The sequence below is a fragment of the Hippopotamus amphibius genome, chromosome 4, assembly GCF_030028045.1.
Source record: "Hippopotamus amphibius kiboko isolate mHipAmp2 chromosome 4, mHipAmp2.hap2, whole genome shotgun sequence".
NCBI lineage: Eukaryota > Metazoa > Chordata > Mammalia > Artiodactyla > Hippopotamidae > Hippopotamus > Hippopotamus amphibius.
Window position 1 is genome coordinate 85100073 of NC_080189.1, and position 24158 is coordinate 85124230.

The window sequence follows — 24158 nt, forward strand, 5'->3', positions numbered from 1 at the left end:
CCTACTCTCACAAGAAACAAGTAGAAATCCCCTTTAGAGGAAAGCATTCCTAGTTCTAGCTATCAGAATTCTCCGCATGTTAAGGTCAGCCAACTATGAGCTCACAGTTAAAAATCACCAGTACTATAAATAAACTAGAAGCTATGATTGAGAGTTAGCAGGAAAAGTAAACACAATGCAAAGCAGGTTTTAGACTCCTAAAGAACTTCTGAAGGACACAGTGGACTTCAGATATTAGAGTTAACTGCTAAAGAATCTAGAATACCTGTATATATTTTAGAAATAAAGAATGGAATAAAAAATAAGAAATAAGTGACTGTTAAGAAATGGTCAGGTAGGTCTAAAGAAGAACCAAATAGAACATTTAGAAGTTAAAAATTAAATCATTGAAATAAAAAATTCAGCAGATAGGTTAAACAGATATTACGTAAAACCAGAAAATGAATTAGCCTGGAAGTTAGAATTGATGAAATTATCCAGAAAGCAGCATACAGACAAGAATATGGAACAAAGGAGAGGCTGAAAATTATGGAGGATTGAATGAGGCTTAAGTATAATGCTAATTGGAAAAGGAAAGCCAGCAAACTGAAAAAGCAAAACCATCTGATCATCTCAGTCCATGCAGAAAAAGTATTTGACAGAATCCAACATCTATTTCCGATAAGAACTCTCAGCAAAATTGGGAAAAGCAAAATTGGAGGGCTAATAATACCTGATTTCAAGCCTTATTGTGAAACTACCATATTCAAGAAATTGTGGAATTGGCATAAAGTTAGAGACATAAATCATTGATGCAGAATAGAGAGTTCAAAAATACACTGACACGTTTTCCACAATTTTTTTGGAAAATTGATTTTCAAAAAAACTTGCAAAGGCAATTCTATCATGATACAGTAGTCTTTTTAACAGGCAGTACTGAAACATTTGGATATTCAGATGTAAAACCTAAAATTCTAAAAACTTACAGAAGAAAACAATAAAACTTTGTGGGCTAGGGGAGAAAAAAATTTCTTAGATGCAACACCAAAAGCTCTATCCATAAATGAAAAAAATTGATATTTTAGACTTACTCAGAATTAAGACTTTATGTTCTGCAAAATACTCCATTAAGAGAATACAAGATAAAGTATAAACTGGGAGAAAATATTTGCAAATCACATATCTAATAAAGGACTTATATCTGAAGAACTCTCAGAATTCAATAAGAAAACAGAAACCCCCAGCTTAAAAAATAGGCCAAAGATTTGAATAGATGCTTTAGAGATAGATGTCAGTTAAGCACATACCTAAAATTTAAAAGACCTGACCATACTGAATGTTGGTGAGGATATGGAGCAACTGGAACTCTCATATACTGCTGAAGGGAAATGTGAAGTTGTACAACTACTTTGGAAAACAGTTTGGCTGTTTCTTAAAAAGTTAAACATACATGTATTATATGACGTAGCAGTATACCTCTAATTATAATCCAAGAGAAATGAAAGAATATATCCATACAAAGACTTGTATACAAATGTGCGTAGAGCTGTCTTCTCCCTGTGTCTTCACATCATCTTCCTTCTGTATGTCTGTGTTTCATATTTCCTCTTCTTATAGGGACACCCTAATGACCCCATTTTAATTTAATTACTTCTTTGAAGACTCTGTCTCCAAATACAGTCTCATTTTCAAGTATGGGGGGTTGGGACTGCAACATATCAATATTGTCAGGACAAAACTCAGCTTACAACAGTAATTTACATTGATACCAGTGAAAATGAGGAGAATTGCACTGATTTGAAAATTATTCAGGAGATAAAACTGACCAATCTTAGTGATGGGTTAGAAGTGGTGAGATGGAGAAGAACGCATCAAGGATGATACCTGATGGGTTCAGGTTTGACAGGGGTTCTGGTGGATAGTAGTAACTGTGTTTGGCAGCATAAAGTGAGAAGCACGTTTAAGAGGGAAGATAAGCTCTGTATTCAGGTGCTCACGGGACGTCCAAGTGAAGGCATCAGTTAGGCAATTTAATGTGTGACTCTGGAGCTTAGAAGAGAGGCCTCCACTAGAGACATGAATTTGGGAGATGTCAGCTCAAAGATGGCAATCAAAGCCATGGTGATGGGTAAGATTGGCTATAGAGAGAAAAGAAATATACCTTGAAAATGCAACATATAAAACATATAGAACTGTTTTCCAAAATGTGTATACATTTTGACATGGAAAAAGATAGTTATAATTTCTACCTATCCTTTTTACAAGTTTGATCCTTTAAACTATTTTTGTGCATTTTATATTGCACATATTTTATTAATACAGTGGTATTTGTGTATAATTTTAAACAAGTAAACGTATATTAGAATGTGTATTTGAAAATATTTACATTCAGTGAGTTTGGGAAACATTATAACAGACAAGGCCACAAGTAGTATCTCAAGACGAGGATGAAACCAAAGAGAATATGGTAAGGGAAGCCAAGGGAAAAGTTTGAAGGAGAGTATGGTTCATACTAAATGTAATTTGATTGACAGTCCACTTAAAATAGTCCACCATGTGTTCTCAACAGGGCAATATTGACCCCAAGAGGGAGAAATAGTTCTGGTTTTTGGAGGGAGAGGGAGGCACAAAAAATCTTATATATTACATTGGCCTGTGGTCTCCAGAGTTCAATCCTACTGTACAAAATCTTATTCCTTAGTATTTAGTATCTGTCATTAAGGAGAAACTAAGTTAAATTTAAATTTAAATTAAGTGCAGTTACATTATATAATTATATAAGTATAATATATATTATATATGTATAATTAATTATTTAGTTTTCTTTTTGGAGGAGCAGTAGTGAAAAGAAAGGTTGAGAAACACTACAGTAAACTATATGGAACGGGTTTTAAAAACCTTTAACAGTGTAGTTTAACAGTGATCTCTAGGGAAAACGGTGGGATAAGGGATTTGAGTTTGGCTGTAAATTTTTACCATGTGTATTTCAGTATTGAATTTTTTATATCAAGAATTTATTCTTGGGACTGTGCCTGTGGTGCAGTGGTTAAGACTCGGCCTTCCAGTGCAGAGGGTGTGGGTTCGATCCCTGGTTAGGGAACTAAGATCCCATGTGCCATGTGGTGCAGCTAAAAATTAAAAAAAAAAAAGAAAAAAATTTATTCTTATCTTTAGAATCAAGTTAGATTATCTTGTTAGATTACTCCTCCAAAAAATTAAAAAGAATGAAAGACACATCATGTTTAATCCTATCACCCAGAGATAACTTCCGTTAACATTTTGTATATGGTTTTTCTACTGTAGCTCTATACATTTTAACAAGTCCTACCTGTTCTGTCATCAAAAGGTATCTGAAATCTGACTACTTTTCCCTTCCTTCCACTACCACCTTATCTAAGCCCCCATTTTTTTAAAAACAACATTGTACCATAAATATTCTTTTATCTTTGAACAATATGCATATAAAAGCCAACATTTTGATTTTAACTGAAATTCTTTTGGTTGTATATAGGCTTTCTCATTTTGCTCTGTGGTGTTCATCTTAAAGTCCCTACTGAATTTCTGTACCTTCCTTCTTTTGTAATCAGGCATAGCAAAATGTTTCTCCCTGAAGACTATTTTCCAGTAAAGATAACTTTTTTCTTTGCTTTATATTTGCTTCCCCAGGATCCCTCTGCTTTTATTGAAGAGATGATTAAGAGCTAATATAAAATTCATATCTGTTTGGTTTCTTTGATCAAGTCTGCAGGTTTTCTTATTCACAACATGATGTCGCCACAGAGATCTCTGGCACAGACTTGTTGCTAAATCTTTTACTTCCTCTTCTCTTTTGATCATAACTTCGTTATGTCTGCTTCCCTCTGACCTTGTCTCATTAAGTTCACTGACTTATAAAATCTTTATCTGAACTGATCCTCACCTTCCCCTTCTGTATCAAAGATAGAGATTGATTGAGTCTTTTCTCAGACTTATCCCTCTACTTTTTTCACATTCTACATCTTATCCTTGTCTAGGACATTCTCTGCTTTCTACAGTGTCAGCCTTTCCCAGTTACTTCCTCCCAAGAATCTACCATCTAAAACCAAAAGCAGAACAAAATCCTTACTCCTGTATCTCCCTGTAAGCATTTCATGCCCTGATTTCCATAAGCTACTTTGTATCTCCACTTTCTTGTTTCAGTTTTGCTCCAAAGCATTGAAATTAAGCTTCTGCTCCACTGAAACAGTTCTTATTGAAGGAATTTTAATGACCCAGCTACCAAAACCTGCTCATTCCTTAGATCCTTTTATTTCAGTCCTTTGAGGTAATAACTACTCCTTCTAATACTGCTTTCCTCCTTCACAGGTAGATACACCTCTTCAGAATCCTTCACTGATTCCTCTTTCTCCACCTGCCTTTCCTTTTAAAGCATTTTATTCATAAAATTTCAAACACAAGCCAACATAGAGAACCAAAGTATAGGACAGTGCCTATGTATCCATCATCCAGTTTCAGCAATCACTAACTTGTGACCAGTGTTTTTTTTCTCTTCTTTTTCTTTTAATTAACTAGCTCACCCACTCCTCTTTCTTCACTCTAAATTATTCCTTCCCCACCCCTTAAGTAATGTTGTTCCCCTGGGTCCTATCCTTAACATTCTTTTTTTCTTATGTCACATGAAGTCTGTGGAAAAACTCACACATGCTAATAGTTTCTGCCACCTCCAAATGCTGATAACACTTAAGTCTCTTTCTCCAGCTTAGATCTTGTTCTTTTTTTTTTTAAATAAATAGATTTATTTATTTATTGGCTGCGTTGCCTTCGTTGCTGCGCGCGGGCTTTATCTAGTTGCAACGAGCGGGGAGGGAGGGCTACTCTTCATTGCAGTGCACAGGCTTCTCGTTGGATGGGGGGATTTCTCACTGCGGTGGCTTCTCTTGCTGCAGAGCATGGGCTCTAGGCAAGTGGGCTTCAGTAGTTGTGGCACACGGGCTCAAGAGCACAGGCTCAGTAGTTGTGGCTCATGGGCTTAGTTGCTCCGTGACATGTGGGATCTTCCCAGACCAGGGCTTGAACCCATGTTCCCTGCCTTGGCAGGGGGATTCTTAACCACTGCGCCACCAGGGAAGCCTTTAGATCTTGTTCTTAAGCAAGAGATTTGTGTGTATTCAGTGGCCTAGATCGTCTTCACTCAGATGCTCCACAGGTTCTAGAAATGGTTGAGTTTGGATTTGAACATTAATATCCTGCTTTCAGAGTTTCTCTTCTTAACCACTGCTCTGTTCCTGTATTTAAGTAGGAAAATGTAATTATGATAGGGAATATGGGATGCTATAGATGTATGTGATAGGATGCACCAAATCTGCGGGAACCAAGAGAAGAGACATCTAAACTGACTCTGATGAAGGTGCTCAATTAAAAGCTGATAAATGGAAGAAACTACAAAAGAACCTTCAAGAGCCTGAAAGAATTTGAGCATGGAAGGATCTTTGATTCAGTGGTGTGTAACAGGAGAAATAGGCTGGGACAGTCATGCCACATAAGGCTTTGTAAGTCAAGTTAAAGAGGACTAATACTTTAGTATATCAGTCAAACAGACCTTAGAGCAGATCCTAGCTCTGCTACTTTCTGTGCAATTCTAAGCAAGTTACCTTTTCTCTTTAACCTTTGTTTTCACTCTAGAAAGGGACTAAAAATGTCATCTTATAAGATTGTTCCACTCATTCTTTCAATAAATGTTTATTGTGTGCCTATTATGTCCTGGTCACCTTCTCTACATTGAAATTAGAGTGGTAAAAAAGACAAAATGGGTCGTGTGCTGTTGTGGAGCTTACATTCTAGTGGTTTAAGTGATTTAAAAGAGATAACATTCAGTATTGCCTGTTATCAATACATAATGGACATTCAGAAAATGTTAATTTTTGAGCCAAGGTTCACATACATTCTAGAGCAGGGACACTTTGAGTTCTTCTCTGGTTAAGTTAAAAATACATATTCTTGGCTTTGAAGTTTTGAGTGACTTGTCACTAATAAGGAAGAAGTAGCCAGATTATCTGAGATCCTATATTTCCTTTCCAAAGGGCATGTCTGGGACTTAGAATTTTCTTGTTTACTTTGTCAATTCTAAAAAGCCTTGAAGAATTCCTTTTATTTCTAGAAATCTACTTCAGTAATTCTGTGGAATTACAAAGATGATTTGCCTCAAAGGAATATATGGATAGTTGTAGGAATAGATAATGACACATCCAAAAGAAATAAAAGAAAAAGCCTCTAGAGAAGATAAAAGCAAACAAAAATAATCTGAGAACAAACACAGAAAGCAAAGGATACACAAAGAAAGCATAAAATGAGATGGTAAAAGCAGAAACAACCTATTAGTTAAACATATTTGGTTTGTAATTTCTTATTAAAAGACAAAACAGTGTTTAAAAATAAAACATGTTATTTAATGAGACATCAAAAAATGAACGACATGACAAGAATAAAAATAAATGGGTTGATAAACATTTCTCAAGTGAAAGCAATAGTGACTATTAATTTCAGATAAAATAAGACAATGGTATATAGAATAAAGAGGGTCACGTGAACTTTATATTACTAGGCTTTTCAGATGATGCTGGAAAAACTGAATAACCATGTGCAAAAGAAAGAAATTGGACTCTTACCTTAAACCATACTCAAAAATTAATTCAAAATGAATTAAAGCCCTAAATATAAGACGTAAAATTATAAAACTTGTAGTAGAAAACATAGGGGGAAATCTTCATGACATTGGACTCGGTGGTGATTTCATGGATATGACACCAAAATCACAAGCAACAAAAGCAAAAATAGACAAAGGGACTACATCCAACTTCAAAACTTCTGTGTGACAAAGGAAACGATTAACAAAATGAAAAGGCAGCCTACAGAGTGAGAGAAAATATTGGCAAGCTGTACATCTGGTAAGGGGTTGATGTCCATAATATGTAAAGAAGTCCTACAACTCAACAACAACAACAAACTCAACTATCTATTTTACACGTGGTAGTGTATATACATCAATCCTAATCTCCCAGTTCATCCCACCCTCCTCTTCCCCCTCTGTGTCTACCCATCCATTCTCTGCATCTATGTCTCTATTCCTGTCCTGCAAATAGATTCATCTGTACCATTTTTCTAGATTCCATGTATATGTGTTAATATACAGTACTTGTTTTTCTCTTTCTGACTTACTTCACTCTGTGTGACAGACTCTTTAAGTGCATGTATATGTGTGTATGTAGAAACATATAGTCACCAAATTTTCTGCATCTTAGAAAGCTTTCAGATTTTTACCATTATAATGTTATCTGTGGACTTTTCATATATGGCCTTTATTATGTTGAGGTAATTACCTAGCTTCCTCCTAGCTTGATGAGTGGTTTTATCATGAAATTGTGTTGAATTTTGTCAGATAATTTTTTGTGCATCATGTGGTTTTGTCCATTTTTTTAATGTGATGTATTATAATGGTTCTTTAATATGATGAAAAACATTCACTTTTTTTTTTACTAAAGTATAATTGATTTACAATGTATTAGTTTCAATACAGCAGAGTGATTCAGTTATAGTTTATATATATGTGTATATTTTCAGATTCTTGCCCGTTATAACTTATTATAAGATATTGAATATAGTTACCTGTAGTATAGGAAACTTTAAGGTGTATGATATACATGTTGCATAGAATCTTGGTAATCTGAATCGATTTTCTGATCACTGCATAAGAAATTAGCAATCATTTGATTTGCCTTCTTTATGATACACAATACGCATTTGAATTCAAAACAAAAGACTTATTAAGGAAACAACAAGGAAAATAGATATGTGCATAGGTATAAAAGGGAGAAATCAATATTTTTCATTGTTCATTTTCTTTATAACCTTGAAAAGCAGAATTTTTTGCAAGCGCAAAACTAAAACAGAATTAACGAATTTCCTAATCATTCTTTTTTTTGACAGTAGCCATATTGGAACACTATACGTATTTATGTTACTAGAGTGAACCATGTGAAATTGGCATTCTTCTAAAGACTTCAAAAATAGAATTTTGATATTATACACCACACATGTAGAAGTACCTTAAAGAACTTGGTAAAATTTCTAGCAGTGTCATTTTCTTTTAACAGTATTAAAGTACTTGGTTTTGTTTTAACAAATGATACTTTCATCTTTATCTTTTCTTTTTAGTAGTTACTTTCTAAAATATGTATTAATAGTTGAGTGACAGTATCCTGCTGAGCTGTGTATTAGTAATTCCTCTGACTTAAAAACACAAACAAAACCAAAATTGTGTCTATTCTTCACGCAGTTCTCTTTGGTAATTGGTGAATTATATCCTGGTAGTCAGTTTTGGTCTAAGCATGTTTGTTCTTCATTTTCTTATGGTCACACCAATTGCCTTCTGTATATAAAAGGGTGATGATAATAGCTGTAATAATAACTAGCACTCACTGAGGATTTATTATATGTCAGGAACTGTCCCAAGAGTTTACTTTTATAAACTTTTAAAACCCTATTAATAATCCTCCAAAGTAGGTACTATGATCATCTCAATTTACAGATGGGAAGCAAGCACAGAATGGTTTAGCTACTTGCCCCCTCTCACACAGCTAGTAAGTAGCAGAGAAGGATGATGACTGATTACCTCATGAGACATGATTTGAATCATCTACATATTTCTGCTTACTTAATAATTCCATTGTTTGATAGATGTCTTAGAAATTTTGACAACTACATTTTCAATACTATATTTTATGCATTATAATTAAAAAAAATAATGAATACATCCCCTTTTTTTGGATCGTAGGATGGACACTCTGAAATTTTATACACATTTTGGAATTCAGTTACTCAAGCACTTTCTTCTCAATTTCAGACGGCAACAAATTGTAAGTATAGTATTTATTATTTCAAAGTTTTTCAGTTACTTTAAAATTTATTATCAAGAATTTTTGCTCTATTGGATTATAGAACATATCTTTAAAATTTTTTTAAATAAATTTATTTATTTATTTTATTTATTGGCTGCATTGGGTCTTCATTGCTGCACACGGGCTTTCTCTAGTTGCTGCGAGAGGCTACTCTTCATTGTGGTGCACAGGCTTCTCACTGTAGTGACTTCTCTTGTTGCGGAGCACAGGCCCTAGGCGCATGGGCTTCAGTATGGGCTTCAGTAGTTGCGGCACATGGGCTCAATAGTTGTGGCTCACGGGCTCTAGAGCACAGGCTCAGTAGTTGTGGTGCATGGGCTTAGTTGCTCTGCAGCATGTGGGATCTTCCCAGAGCAGGGCTTGAACCTGTGTCCACTGCATTGGCAGGCAGCTTCTTAACCACTGTGCCACCTAGGAAGTCCTAAAACATATCTTTTAAAAACTCCTAGTTATACGTTCTTTTTTTACACTTTTAAAATACTTAGGATGTGAAATAAAATTCTGCAGAAGAATAAGTTAATTCTCTACAATTCGGCCAGAGGAACTCTGAATTTTTCCTATGTAAAGGGTGTTTGATGTTGAAGAATTTAGTTAATGCTTGTAAAGTATTTTAATTCATATCAAAGAGATATTAAAATGCAGAGATGTTGTAACTTTTTCCTTATTGTAAAAGTGAAGATTTGACGAACAAACAGATGAAGTACCCACATCATGAATTAAAAGTTGCTTAATGAAATATGACCCCAAAATTTTTTCTTAATTTTTGTCATGTAATAGTGGCACAGGGTAGTTCTAAACAATGAAATATACAAACTAGCTAATATCATGTAAGTATTTTTGTCTAATCACTGAATGTAATAGGCCTTTTTAAAGGGTTTTGAGAGTTTGTATATAGTTAAATTTTTATTCACAAACATTTACTGAAAGTACCTAGTATACGTAAACATTATTTAGTCCCTGGCAACCCCAGATTGAATAAACCACACTACCTGCTTCCCTACTGCTGTTTCTAAAGAGGTGTGCAATAAGGCAGTGACCACAGAGGAGGTCTTCATTCATGTGTGTCCAGACAGAACTGAAGCAGAGGGTTTGTTTAGAACTGATTCACTCCATTTACTTCTACACATCACCCTACTCAAAGAATACTGTGCTTCTCTCTGCTTTAGGTATCTTTTTTGGTCAGCTTTTTGGGGGTGTAATTTACATATAGTAAAATTCACCAACTTTGAGCAGAAAATTCTATGAATTTTTGACAGGTATTTACATTCTTATAAGTACCATCACAATTAAGATGTAGAACATTTCCATCACATTCCAGATGTCCCGTGTGTACTCTTATAGTTAATCTCCTGTTCCTACCTCTTGGCTCCTGGGAGCTAATGATAAGCTTTCTGTCAGTATAAGTTAACTTTTCCTAAGTTTTCATAAAACTGGAATCATGTAGTATGAGTTCTTGTATAGGAACATAGTTATTTTAAGATTTATTCATGTTGCTGCATGTACCACTAGTCCATTTCTTTTCATTGCTGATTAGAATTTCATTGTATAGATATATACAATTTGTATATTCCCCAGTTGGGGGAATAACTGGGTTATTACAGTTTTAGGTTATTATGAATAAAGCTGCCGCAATAATTTACACACAGGTCTTTTGTAGACATACGTCTTCATTCTCCTCGGTAAATACGTAGAGTAGAATTTCCTGATCATTTGATAAGTATATGTTTAACTTTAAATAACTGCTGAACTGTTTCCCAAGATAGTTGTACCATTTTTCATCCCTATCAGCAATGTATGATAATTCCTCTCTATTTTTATCAATCCATGATACTGTCATTTTAATTTTAGTCATTCTTAGTGGATTTTCATTGTGGTTTTAACTTCCACTAGCCCAAAGACTAGTGATGACCATATTTTCACATGTTTATTTCCCATCTGTATATCTCTTTGGTTTAGTGTCAAAATTACTGACTTTTTAGTTTTATTTAATTGTTTTAGCTTATTGCTTGTCCTTTTATTATTGAGTTAAAATATCCTTATATATCTGGATTCAAAGTCCTTTCTCAGATGTATGTTTTGCAAATATAGTCCCATCTGTGGTTTGCCTTTTCATTTTCTTAGCAGTATCTTCCAAATGATGGAAGTTTTTATTTTTGAAAAAAGTCCAATTTATCAATTTTAGGAGGTAGTTTTTCAAATATTCAAATATAGTATTATGTAAATATAGCCTCTCGATAGTTTCTTACTGCATGTATGAGAGTATGGTTTTTCATGAAGCCAATTATCATGATGAAGTTTTCTTTAATATTTAACTTTCACACTATAAGCCAATTGTGGAACACATTGACTCACATACCAGTAAGAAAACACAAAGATGTAAATTTACCTGCAAAATATATAAGCATAATTGCAAAAGGCATTAAAACCTCAGTTTTTAGAAAAAAAGAAAGCAAATGTAAAAGCTCATTTATGGCTGTTGCAATGTTTCTGTTTTCAAGCAGTCATTAAAAATGTACTTTATCAGTTTAAAGCCTTTACAAAACTTTAGAGTTATTGTAGACAGTATTTTATTTTCTTTCATTAATAAGTAAGCTTAATTTGCATTTTGAATATTTTTTCTCTCAATATGGTGGGAATATACCAAAGAAGTAACCTTAGCATACTTGAAAAATTTCAAACCTTTAACCATTACATCTTCCGGTATTGTTTATTATTGGTTGATTTAGCACATTTTTAGTAGAAATTGTGTAAGGTAAACTTCTATCTCAACAAATCACACAAATATTAAAAGAGTATAACTCCAGGGAGTGGGACTGGAGTGGAAATGCCTTTGTCTCTAATTTAGTCTTCGCTGTCAATTCTTCTCCTCATTGATTTTTTTCTACTTTTTTCAGTATCTAATAATTTGTGATTCAGTAGCACACATGAATTTTACCTTCTTTAGTACTAGATACTTTTGTCTTCCTGTAAGTATTCTTACTCTCCAGCACAAATTACTAAAAAATAACTTGGTCACTTTGAGTCTTTTTTTTTTTTTTTTGATTTATTGGTAAAACCTAAGCAGTGTTTAAAGCTAATTATTTCACACCACTGAGCCTAGATTCTGCCAAATACTTTGTGAATTATGAGGTTTTTTTAGTTTCACCCTCAGGAACAGGCACTCCTCCCAGTCTTGTGTGAGGAACAGGTATATTCTCTCTAATCTTTTTGCTTCCCGCCACCCCGCCCCAAGCTCTGGAAGTTTCCTCACACACATATACTGATGAGTGTTTTGCTGAATACTCAGGGTGAACCACTTGCAGATCTCTGCAGTTCTCTCTTTGTGCAGCTCTCTCCTTTCTGGCATGTTGTCCTGTGAATTCTCCTTGCTTCTGTCTTCCTGGTCTTGAGGACCATAGCGGGAGAGAGGTCTCTTCCCCTTTCCTGTGCCATAGCCAGAAACTACAGCCAGCAGTTATAAGGTTCACCTCACTTGCTTCCTGTCCTTCAAGGATCACATCATGTTAAGTGTTTTGAAAACCATTATTTCATATATTTTGTCTGTTGTTTTTTGTAGGGTTTTTTGGTTATTTCAGATGAGAGGATAATTCTCGTCTGTGTTACTCCATCTTACCAGAAGCAGAAATCCCTCATGTAGTTTTAAGAACAGTGTGAAAAGTACATTTCAAGGGACTTCCCTGGTGATCCAGTGGTTAGGACTTGGCACTTTCACTGCTGAGGGCCCAGGTTCAGTCTCTGATCAGGGACCTAAGATCCCTGTAAGCTGCATGGCACAGCCGAAAAGCAAAAAAAGTACGTCAGATAGTACATGGTGTGTATCTGTGTTTAATGGTGCTGTCAGTTACTTACCTTTGCTCACCTGCCCTCTTGTTTTCCTTAACTGTTGCAAACTGTTGGCACTTTCTGCGTGCCCTCCTTGTCCCCATTTGGTTCACTTTGAGTAACCAGCCTTATCTCCTGGGTCATCAGGGCAGGGAATGTCATTTGGAAACTCAGTGCTGTACTCTGTACCTCCCCTCCAAAGAAAGCCTTATTCCCTTTCTGTGGGCCTTAGAGGGTGAGATAACTTCCTTTTCTCAAAGCCATGCGTGTACCGGTACCTGCCTGCCTGCTTTGCTTACCCTTCCTCTCAGCAACATCATTCCCTCTTTTTTTAATTTTGCATTTCCACTTTTCTTTTGATTTTTCCCCCTTTGATGTAAACCTATTCAAGTTGCTCTAATCTATTGAAAGCTAAAACAGAGCTATAGAGTTTCTCTTTAGTTACCATCTAATCTCTCCTCCTCTTTTATTCAAATTTCTCAAAAGAGTAGTTTAGATTTCTCTGTCTTCATCTTCATGCTGTTGGTTTCTCAGCTTGGCATACGCTGTCTGTCTTCCGTTCTACTGAAACTGTTCTCAGGGAAGCAAGCGGTGACCTGCCTCTTAATTACCAAATCCAGTGGGTGTTTTTCAGTTCTCATCCTGTGGAACCTGTCTGGCTTGTGTAGTCAAAGAAGCTATTGAGAGGAAATACAATATTTTTAGGCAGAAAATACCATTAATATTTTACATTGAGTAGTTGGTTACTTCTGCTAACATTACTGTAATAACTTCCTTTGGGAGAACTCCAAAGTAAGTTAAAAAAATTTTTTTAAATAAAAGTTTGAGGAAAAATACTGCGAAATTAAAATAAAGTGATAAAAACCTGCGAAGCTGTTGAGCTGCACCCCGCAGGCCTACAAGGCCTGTATTTGCACAGCTTCAAGGCTGAAGAAAGAGCCGGAGTCCATTTATAAAGCACACATAGTCCCTGAAGTGTACTGTAGTAATTGTTAAAATTACAGACAGGCAATATAAAGGAGATGCAACTATCTGCAGAGGTGAAGATTATACACAGTGTAACAGATTGTGTAAGTAAATAATGTTTTGGCAGAAAATATCTAAAGGAAAAATCTCCTAGTTAGGAACATGTTCTTTCTGATTATAAATGTTCATGCTTAGTAAAGAGAAGTTCTACTAGATATAATAAGATATAATCTAGGGGTTTGACTTTATTTAAAAGGAAAGGGGCCTGAACTTGTCACCATTAAGGTTTAGAATAGCTTTATAGGAAATGGTGCTGCTTTAATTATCTATGGCTGATAGTTATTTCCAAGATGATTTCTAAGCTTTATGTCTCTTATTTCTCTATTGTATTTTCCAGATGATAATGTTTGTTCACCAACCTGTTGGGTTATGATACATATACTTTTCAAATCTCAGTAGAAACAAACAAAATAAACATTACCATTTTGAACTCTTTGACATGACATCCTAGTTCTTCTTTGTAATGGGTTTTTCCCAGAATGTCTTATCCCTGTTACTTTTCTGCATAGCTCTTACCACTTACTAAGACACTATTTATTCATTTCGTCTCAACTCCTCTCTCCTCCCACTAGAATTTAATTCCCTGTAAGACACAGAATACTGTATCGATCATGGTAGTATCTTCAATGGCTAAAAGTTTACCTGGCACACAGTAAGGCTTCAATAAATGCTTGTTGACTGGAAGAAAGGAAGGAACAAAGAAAAAGAGGAAGGAAGCAAGGAAGACGATGCCCTTTCATAAAAGCTTAAGCGCTTAAAAACATTTTTTGAAATATGCTTAAAATGTTCTGGCAAGTGAATCTATTTTTAAATACTTAAAACCCTATGTGCAATATTAATCTATCAAAACTTACGCAACTCAAGGAGTTGATTCATACAATTAAGAGAGCTACATGGTATATATCTATAGTGCTTTGGAAAATCAAGTGTGAATAAGAGAAGCACTTTAGGAGATACGCTTATTTGAAGATTTAGGAAGCTTTAAGACTTAACTCATTATCTTTACCTTTTTAAAGATACATTGATAAATTGGGAGTCCACTCTTTCTGAGAAATAGGGAGATAAGCTATACAATTATGAATACTTTCATGTAGTTTTTTTTAAAAAAAATGTTAGAGTGGTGTCCACGTTAAATGAGATTTTAAAGTGATACGTTTCGTAAAAGTTAATGTACAACTTAAATATATGTACTCAGGAGATAGATCTCACACCCTCATTTTAAGTACCTTTCAGAATTTTGATCCTGGCAACTGAAGCATTCTTTCGCTGCAGAGTTCTAAGGCGTTTATAAGGGACCATCCTAAGTACCCTATAGCACATAAAGAAGAAAACTTGCAGCTTGCTGAAAAAGAGGAGTAACTGGATTTGAGAACTTGAGAGGAGTATTTTAAAAAAGTACTAAAAGTTTGCATAACCTGGCAGAAAGTAAGTCTAGTCATCAAGCAAGTTTTTAGAAACTTTCTTTGGCAGGACAAATTTGATCATATACTTCTCTGGTAAAATCTTGCATTGATCATAAAATCTCTGATAAAATCTTACATATATATCAAATCATTATGTTGTGCATAGTAATAAATGTTATGTCAATTAAATCTAAACTGCAAAAATAAATAAAAATAAATTTCAAAAGACTTTAAAAGTGTTTCATTGACTTCTCATTGTTCTTGTTAAACATCATTCATTAAAATATAATACAGTTGACCGTTGAACAACATGGGGGTTAGGAAGACCGACCTTCTTTGCAGTCAAAAATCCATGTATCACTGTGGTTGGCCCTCCACTGTGGTTCACCCACCTACGGATTGTGTAGTACTGTAGTATTTACTGTTGAAAAACCTACATATACATGGACCCATGCAGTTCAAACCCATGTTGTTCAGGGGTAAACTGTACTCATGAAGAAAAGGTATGAGTATCATACTTATATCCCTAAATGAATTCTTCAAGTCTCAGTACAGTTGTGTTAGCAAGATCAAGAACAGTATCAGGATCAAGAAACAGAGTATTATCTGAACCCAGAAGCTCCCCTCATGCCCCCTTCTAGTTTCTGCCTATTCTTCTCCTAGCAAGAATAACCACTAATTTCTGATGGTAGAGATGATTTCTTTTTTTAATTATTGCAATTTTATACAAACAAAATCATCCAGTTTTACTCTTGTGTTTGTGGTCTGACGGCTCTCACTCCACATGTTTCTAAGAGTCCTCCAAGTTGTTGCGTGTCCTTGTAGGTCATTCCCAATGTTGTAAAATAAACCATTCTGTGAATATGCCATAATACATTTTATCCCCCATATTATAGATGGGTATTTGAGTGGTTTCGCATTTTTAGCTGTTTTAAATAATACTGCTATGGCAATTCTGTCCTTTTTTATTGGGAATAAACCCAGTAATGGAAAATAGGTAGGTGTGGTAGACAGAATAATAACCCTCCCAGAAATTTGCATGTGTTACCTTAAATGGCAGAAGGGACTTTGCAGATATAATTTAAGAATCTTGAGGTGGAAAGATTATCCTGGATCTTCTGGTTGGGCCTAGTGTTGTCATAAAGGTCCTTAGAAAGGTAAGAGGGAGGTAGAAGAGTCAGAGGAGATGTAATCATGGCAACCAGAGGTTGGAGTGATTTAATTGCTGGAAGGGGACCACAAGCCAAGGAATGGAGGCAGGTGAAAAGGTCAAGTAAAAACTCCCCTAGAACCTCCAGAAGGAAGGCAGCTCTGCTGACACATTGATTTTGGTTTGGTGAGACCGAATTTGTACTTCTGACCTCCAGAACTGCAAGATAATACACTTATGTTGTTTTGAGCCACCAAGTTTGTGGTAACTTGTGACAGCAGCTTTAGGAAATGAATACAGTAGGTGACAGAGTATGTGTATGTTCAGCTTTAGTAGACACTGCCAAAACGTTTTCCAGTGTTGCTGTACCAGTTTAAACTCCCATTAACAGTGTATGAGAGTTCCAGTTTGTCCATAGCCTTACAACACTTGGTATTTTCTTTTTTTTGTTTTAGCCATTCTCGTGGATGTTTAGTCAAATCACATTGTGGCTTTAATTTTTTTTTCCTTTGTGATTAATGATATTATTTATTTTCCCATATATACAGTGACCATTTGCATATGCTCTTTTTCAGAATGTCTGTTCATTTTCTATAGAATTGTTTGTCTTACGATTCATAGGATTTTATTTGCTTATTTTGAAGTCTTTTGTTGGTTTCTTTTCTGTCCCTTTAGCTGACCATTTCAGTTCACTCTAGGATTGGGTTGGTTTGGGGTAGTTGCAGTTTTAATAAGACTCACTCTATTTGTAATTGTCCCCTTTCCCTATGCATCCTTCTCCCAGGCTTTTAATTGAGAATAAAAGGGTCTCTGTCTCCTCAGCCCTAAAATACTAAGGTTGATCTAGCTCTGTCCTCCGGAGGCTTCCAGGCAAGCTCTTTAGCCTCCCATCACATGAAACTGCAGAATCTAGTGAATGTCTTCATGGAAAGGAAGACCTGCTTCTGTTGGTAGCATGTTCTTTCCCCCCCAGGTGGTCTTTGTTTCCTAAGATATGTTTCCACAAATATGAAGGATGTTTTAACCTCTGCTCTTTGTAGTTTTTTACCTAATTCCTCAGCTTCCCTTGCAACTGCATAACTAAGTAAATCTTCTATAGGATGTTTGGGTTGAGAATTCTCAAGTTTCAAAATTTTCACTCCAATCCCATGAACCACTAAAAGCTTTGCCAGTTTCCCTCTTCTCCAGCAGAGGCTCTCTGTATGGGCAAGCTTGAATTTTGAAATATATATCTGCCTTCTTTAGTTGTTAGATGAGAGCGCTGGTCTGCCTCTCAGGATACAGTCCCAAACTTGACTTCTCTGGTCCCTTCCTATCTCTTTAGCAATCATTTTTTTCCTTTCTAATTTTTTAATCTCTGTCTTAAACAAATCACCCTCTTTCTTCTCAGTATTTACAAACACCTTAAACATGTCTGTATCTTCCCCTTCATCTGCATAACTCACATTCATCTTTCCAGTCTCAGTTTAGAAGAAAGGTGTTCCTTGATGCCTCGCTCCCATACACACACTCAAATATGGGTGTGGTATCCTCTATCTGCTCCTACAAAACTCTGACATGTTCCCAGTTTTAATCCTTACTGCACTGCATTGTACTGGTTCACCTCCTTGCCTCTCTGTCTCTCACTAGGCTCTAGAGAAAGCATCTCTATGTACCTCTGTTCCATATTACATTCCTATCACATAGTGCAGTGCTCAATACAAAATATAAATCCTGTCAAAATGGATATCTAAAGTGTTAAATTAGTATTAAAGCCTTTAAATGTTAGGAGGAACTCTGAGGAGAAAACAAACTATGAAATAAAAATACTTCTCATTAAAAAAATAATAAGGACTTATAAGGTAAATGAGACCCTAAAATATGAAGTACTTTTAGAAAACAAACAACAGTATATATATGTGATAAACAGGGACATGAAAGCATGGTGAAAAAAATGTTAGCATGGTTATTATAGGATAATAGGATACCAGGTAACTTTTACTTTTTTCCTTATGCCTTTGTTTATTTGATTTTTTACAGTGAACATTTTATGTCATTAGTTATAAACTATGTTATAAACTATAACTTGTTATAAACTATGAAGCAGTTTTCACTGAGGTAAAAGAAGAAAGCAAATATGAGACTAAGATATTTAATTGTCTTCCGTGAAGATTTTTTGAATGGATAAAAGTGATCCAGTAGTTATGGAAATGAATAAATTGCTCAGAGTTGAAGAGTAGATTGAGATAAAAAGACCTAAGAGAAAAAAAAACTCAACTTTACCTAATATAGCAGAGTAAGTTCCAAGTGGATAAAAGAATTAAATGTAAAATATGAAACCATTCAAGTGCCAAAAGAAACACAAATGAGCAAGCCAGGAATAGAGAAAGCTTCTCGGATTTAATATCCAAAAGCAGTGATGAAAAGATTGATAATTTGACTATGTTAAATTTACATGGCAGAGAAACTCTTACGCACAATAAAACGACAAATGACAAACTAGAAAAATATTCATAACTTACATCAAAGAAAAGGAATTAGTATCGCTAATATATAGAAACCTTCTAAAATGAGAAGAAAAAGGCCAACAACCCTACCAAAAAAAGTGTAGATATCTCTTAAGTGTTTGTAAAAGATGCTGTCACCTATAAATAGAAAGATGCAAAATAAAAGTACACAGAAACACCATTTTTCATGTCAGATTAGCAAAAAGTAAAAAAAAAAGTTTGATAACACTGTTGGCAAGCTTATGGGAAAATAGTCACTCTCACACAATGTTAATTAGTATACAAACCTTCTAGAGGGAAGTTCCTAACAAAATTACCTAACAAAGTATATAAGTATCTAACAAAATTATATAAGCAGTTGCTTTTTTACTCAGCAATTCTTCTTCTAAGGCTCTATTTCATAAATGCACTAGCAAAAATATGAAGACACATATTTACAAGGCTGTTCATTGCATCAGTATTTGGGGAAAAAACCTGAAAACGGCCCAAATGTTCATCACTAGGGGATTAGGTGAACAGATTGTGGTGCATTTGCAATGGGATACCATGCAGCTATAAAAAGGAATGAGAAAGAAAGAAAAAAGGAAGGAGGAATATCCTTATACACTACTATACAGCAATCTCCCGGTTGTATTGTTAAGTTAAAAAGAGAAATATGGCTCCAGTATGCTAATAAGAAAGGGAGTGGCATCAGTAAGTACACATTTTTGCTTATATTTTTAAGAAACAGAAGGATAAATCATAAAGTCCAGAACGAAATGGCTACCGGTAGTGGGGGAGGGAGTGTGTGAAGAAGGCATTGGAGAGGCCAGGGGTGAAAGCTAGACTTCTCCAAATATTCTTTAGTCTCGAAGTTATATAAATATTTTATATAGTTGTAAAACAAAATTAAAATGAAAGAAGAAATTATTAAAAATCAAAAGTAAAATGGCAAATATTAATGCAAATATGTGTCCAGTTGGTGGCATAACCACACCGAAAGGCACGTTCTCATTTGACTTTTTACTTCACTCATTTGACTACTTTTTTTTAACCCTTTTTAAAAATTGAAGTATAGTTAATTTACAGTGTTGTGTTAGTTTCAAGTCTACAGCAAAGCAGTTCATTTTTATATGCATATATATAAAACTGAATATATATGTATATAATGAAAATACATGTATATTCAGTTTTTTATATATGTATGTAAAACTGAATATATATATTCTTGTTCAGATTCTTTTCCATTATAGGTTACTACAAGGTATTGTATGTAGTTCCCTGTGCTATACAGCAGTAGTAGATCCTTATTGTTTATCTATTTTATGACTGCTTTACTTTTAAACATAGTAATTTGTTTTTATAGCCCTACTGGCATATACTTACAGGAATGCAAGAACTTCCCAAAAAACACATTAACTCTTCAATAATCATGTTATTGATAGTATTGTTATTGTTATACTCAGGCTGTGTGGTGTGGTGTAAATAAATAATTATGTTGGTATCAAACTGAATCTAGATTTTCAGCATAGGTAAAAACAAGATATAAAAATGGGTAAGATCAACTGATAAGGTATTTTTTCTTTAAAAAAATATAATTTGATTTGCATACCTTTCATAGCTCTGTCCACTGAAAAGGCCTAGAAATAGTGATCATTTCCTTAGTACTGAATCCCTCCAACACCAATGTCATGGTTTTAAAACTTGATTCTTCATTAAAAGAAACCACAGTTCCTTAAAGAAATGGCTGATTTGGGGCCTGGGGCAGGAAATGTGCAGGATAATTTTGTAACCTTCTATACTGGAAAGCAATTAAGATATGAAGACCGAGACTATTAGGATTGAATTAATAGGACTCAGGAAGCAATTTGAATAAATATCTACCAGAAAAAGAATAAATTTAGCATCATTAAGGATAACAATCACAAGTGATTGAAATCCATCAAATATGTCTAAATCCATGAGTTCATAATGATGGAATGTGCACATAAAGAAATGCGCACTGGTTACCCTTGGTGTTACTGTGGAGACCTACTCTTTTCTTTGAAAAGTGCTAGATAGGGGACTTCTCTGGTGGCTCAGTGGTTAAGAATCCTCCTGCCAATTCAGGGGACAGGGTTCCAGCCCTGGTCCAGGAAGATCCCACATGCTGTGGAGCAACTAAGCCACGCACCACAACCACTGAGCCTGCCCACTAGAGCTCACGAGCCACAACTACTGAGCCCATGTGCTGCAGCTATTGAAGCTGGAAGCCCACAAGCCTACAGCCCATGCTCCACAATAAAAGAAGCTACCGCACTGAGCCCACGCACCATAACGAAGAGTAGCCCCCACTCACCACAACTAGAGAAAGCCCCTGCAGCAGCAAAGACCCAATGCAACCAATAAATAAATAAATAAATTTTTAAAAAAGTGGTAGATAAAGGGGAAAAAAACATTTCTCCTGCCTTTCCTACAACGATGTCTCAGAGAAACTGAATAATTGATGGCAAAGGTTTTTATTTATCAGAATATCACCTGTAATAAATGTACAAAGAATGTTACAGTATGTTTTGGAATCTCTTAGTAGATCTGGGCAATGATTATTAACAGCCTGTTAATATAAGAAAGGCAAACAATACACAAATTCATATGCTACATATGCAGTAGGCTTACCAGAAATCACAGACCTTGGAATCAGATCAAATCTCTTATCTATTGCAGTGGTTTTCAACTTGGTTGCACATTAGAATCACTTGGAGAGTGTTTAAAACTCTCAAAGCCTAGACTGCAATTACATTAAAGTCTCTGGGGTGAGACCCAAGCATCAGGATTTTTTAAAGCCTCCAAACTTGTTTCAATGTGCAGTCAAGGTCGAAATGTACTATTTTAGATCCAACTGATAATTTACAGGAAATACAGGGATCAGAGGGTGCCATCAGCAAAATCCAGACTGTGGGAAGCTCTATAGGATCTATGACCCAGTTTCTTAAATAAAGAATTAAAAGGAATAAAAAGAAAGAGAGGTACTATAGGTGAGGCTTGATGATATATCAACTAATTATAATATATGGACTATTTATGGGTCCTAAATCAAACAAACCAAAGTCTCAAGTCAGTCATGCAGATACGATCACTGGTTGTTAATTTTGTAAAATGTGGTAAGACAACTATGGTTATTTTTTTTAATAGTGTATACTATCAAAGATACATGCTAAAACATTTATGGATGAAATAATATGTGTAATTTGCTCCAAAATAACTGGCAGTAATGGAGGAAGATTGGCTCGGGTTATAGATAAAACGAGCAAGTTGATAAGTGATGAATGCGTAGAGGTTCTCTTCATATTATATGTTTGAAATATGTAGTAACAGTTTTTTTAAGTTTCGAGGAAAATATTTAAGGCAGAGGAAAGAAGTCAGCAAAGAAGAATAAGAAAAACAAATCAGTGGAGTAGAAAACCCAGGAGAGAATGGGATTATGGAGAGTTTCACAAAGGGGAAGGTGATCAACAGAGATCCAATGAGAGATCAGAAAAGTACCCACTGTTTTTGGCAGTCGGAATGATACTGTAACTTTTACCAAAAGAGTTTCTGCGGCTTTGTGGCAGCTGGAAGCCTGGTTGCAGCCTGGGAGGCAAGGAAATGTATGTAGACTATACTTGCAAGGGATGACAGGACAGTGGCTACAAGTAAACTGTTGAAGGGTCAAGGGGAAGCCTTTGCCATGCTATTTGTATTTTTGGTTTTTTTTCATACAATGAGAGCATGTTCAGTCTTTTTTTTTTTTTTTTTTTTTAATTGATTGGAAGCTGAAAATATAGAAGAGAATAATGGTCTTGTGGGAGGTGAAGTGGGATGAGATTAAGTATGGAAGTTGAAGATTTGGTCTTGTATAGAATGGACACTTGTTCCTGTGAAGAAAGTTGAAGACTAGAAACATTTATAGGGGAACGGAGGATAAGAAGTTGAAGGTGACCTTTATTATTATTGTGAGATAATAAGGGTAGTCTTCTTCACATCATAAATGGATTCAAAGTTAACTAGTTAAGAAGTTAGAAAAGAATGTAGATGCTTTATATTCCTGATAAAAGGGAAGGTTGTGGTATGGAATGCATGCCCAGTTGATATTTGATTCCATGACTTTGTGTTGCTCCTATTATGAAAACAAAACAAAACAAAGCCTACGAAACTTCTTAGGGACCATAGCCAGCTATTTTCAGACAGTTATTCATCCTAATTTGTGTGTGTGTGTGTGTGTGTGTGTGTGTGTGTAGTTTGTGCAAGTGGCTAATCTTAGGTTTTGTGTGTGTCTGTGTTTTTTTTAACTCAGATTCTCCATTCAAGGCTTAATGCTTTAGGCTTTGATCAGATTTTCCACTTAAAACTTGAATTTTAATATCTGTTCATTTTAATGGGATTTCTCTGAGTTTAAAAAAGGTCTGTTTTCTATTCTAATTTTAGTTTCATTAAATCATAATTTTAAAATTAAATCAAAAGACATATTCATCCTCAGTAAAATTATTTACAATTAGTTTTAGTTCATATAAACATCCATTTGCTTTTAATATATGTCTTGGACCATAGATTTCTGGAACTTAGTAGGAAAAGTTCTTTTTATGAGTAATGGGAAAACTCATTAACTTGGGTACAGCTGACTTACTTGTATTTCATCTGGTACTTTAACTTACTTCTGAACTATTTCTGTAGTGTATTTGGGCTACTTTTTCAACAACACTTTAAACAGTTTTTTAATGTGAAACTTTTAATTAGGAAGGAGTGATATCGTCTATAATATATCAGTATTTGAAAAGTAGGTGTTTATCAGACTGCTGTATGGCCCTGAGCATTTGACTTTTGTATAATTCTTGTTGAAGGTAAAGAAGCGTGGTTCATTTTATTGGGGCAGGTAGATTCTAAGGTGGCCCCCAGTGACCCCTGCCTCCTGGCATTTACAGCCTTCTATAGTCTCTTCCCCTCAAGTATAGGTACAATTTGCTCAGGTATACCTTCTCTAGGTATAGAATATGCAAAGGGGGTGTCCCTTGTGTGTTTAGGTAACATAAGAGCATAACTTCCATCTTGCTAGCAAGTGCTCTCTGTTGCCTTCTTGCATTACAAGCTTCGTTGAGATAAGCAGCCACATTGGGGAGGTCCACTTTGCGAGGAACTAAGATTGACACCTTGCCAACAGCAAGCTAGGGACTGAGACCCTCAATCCCGTTCAGTTCATAAGAAACTGAATCCTGACAACAGCCACATGAACTTGGAATCACATCCTTCCCCACTTGAGCCTTCAGATGAGACTCCAGCCATGGCTGACAGCTTGATTACAGCCCTTTTAGAGACCCTGAAGCAAGGACCCAGTATGTCTGACCCACAGAATCTGAGATAATAAATG

At 35.2% G+C, this 24158-nt stretch overlaps 1 protein-coding gene across 1 annotated transcript in view; it reads left to right on the forward strand.

The window, feature by feature from the left end:
• The window catches only part of COG5 (component of oligomeric golgi complex 5), a 266210-nt gene that overhangs the window by 164127 nt on the left and 77925 nt on the right, over window positions 1–24158 (forward strand). The window contains exon 11 of the mRNA XM_057733615.1: window positions 8789–8870. Within this exon, the coding sequence (XP_057589598.1) occupies window positions 8789–8870 (82 nt within the window). The remainder of the gene's footprint in view (window positions 1–8788; window positions 8871–24158) is intronic.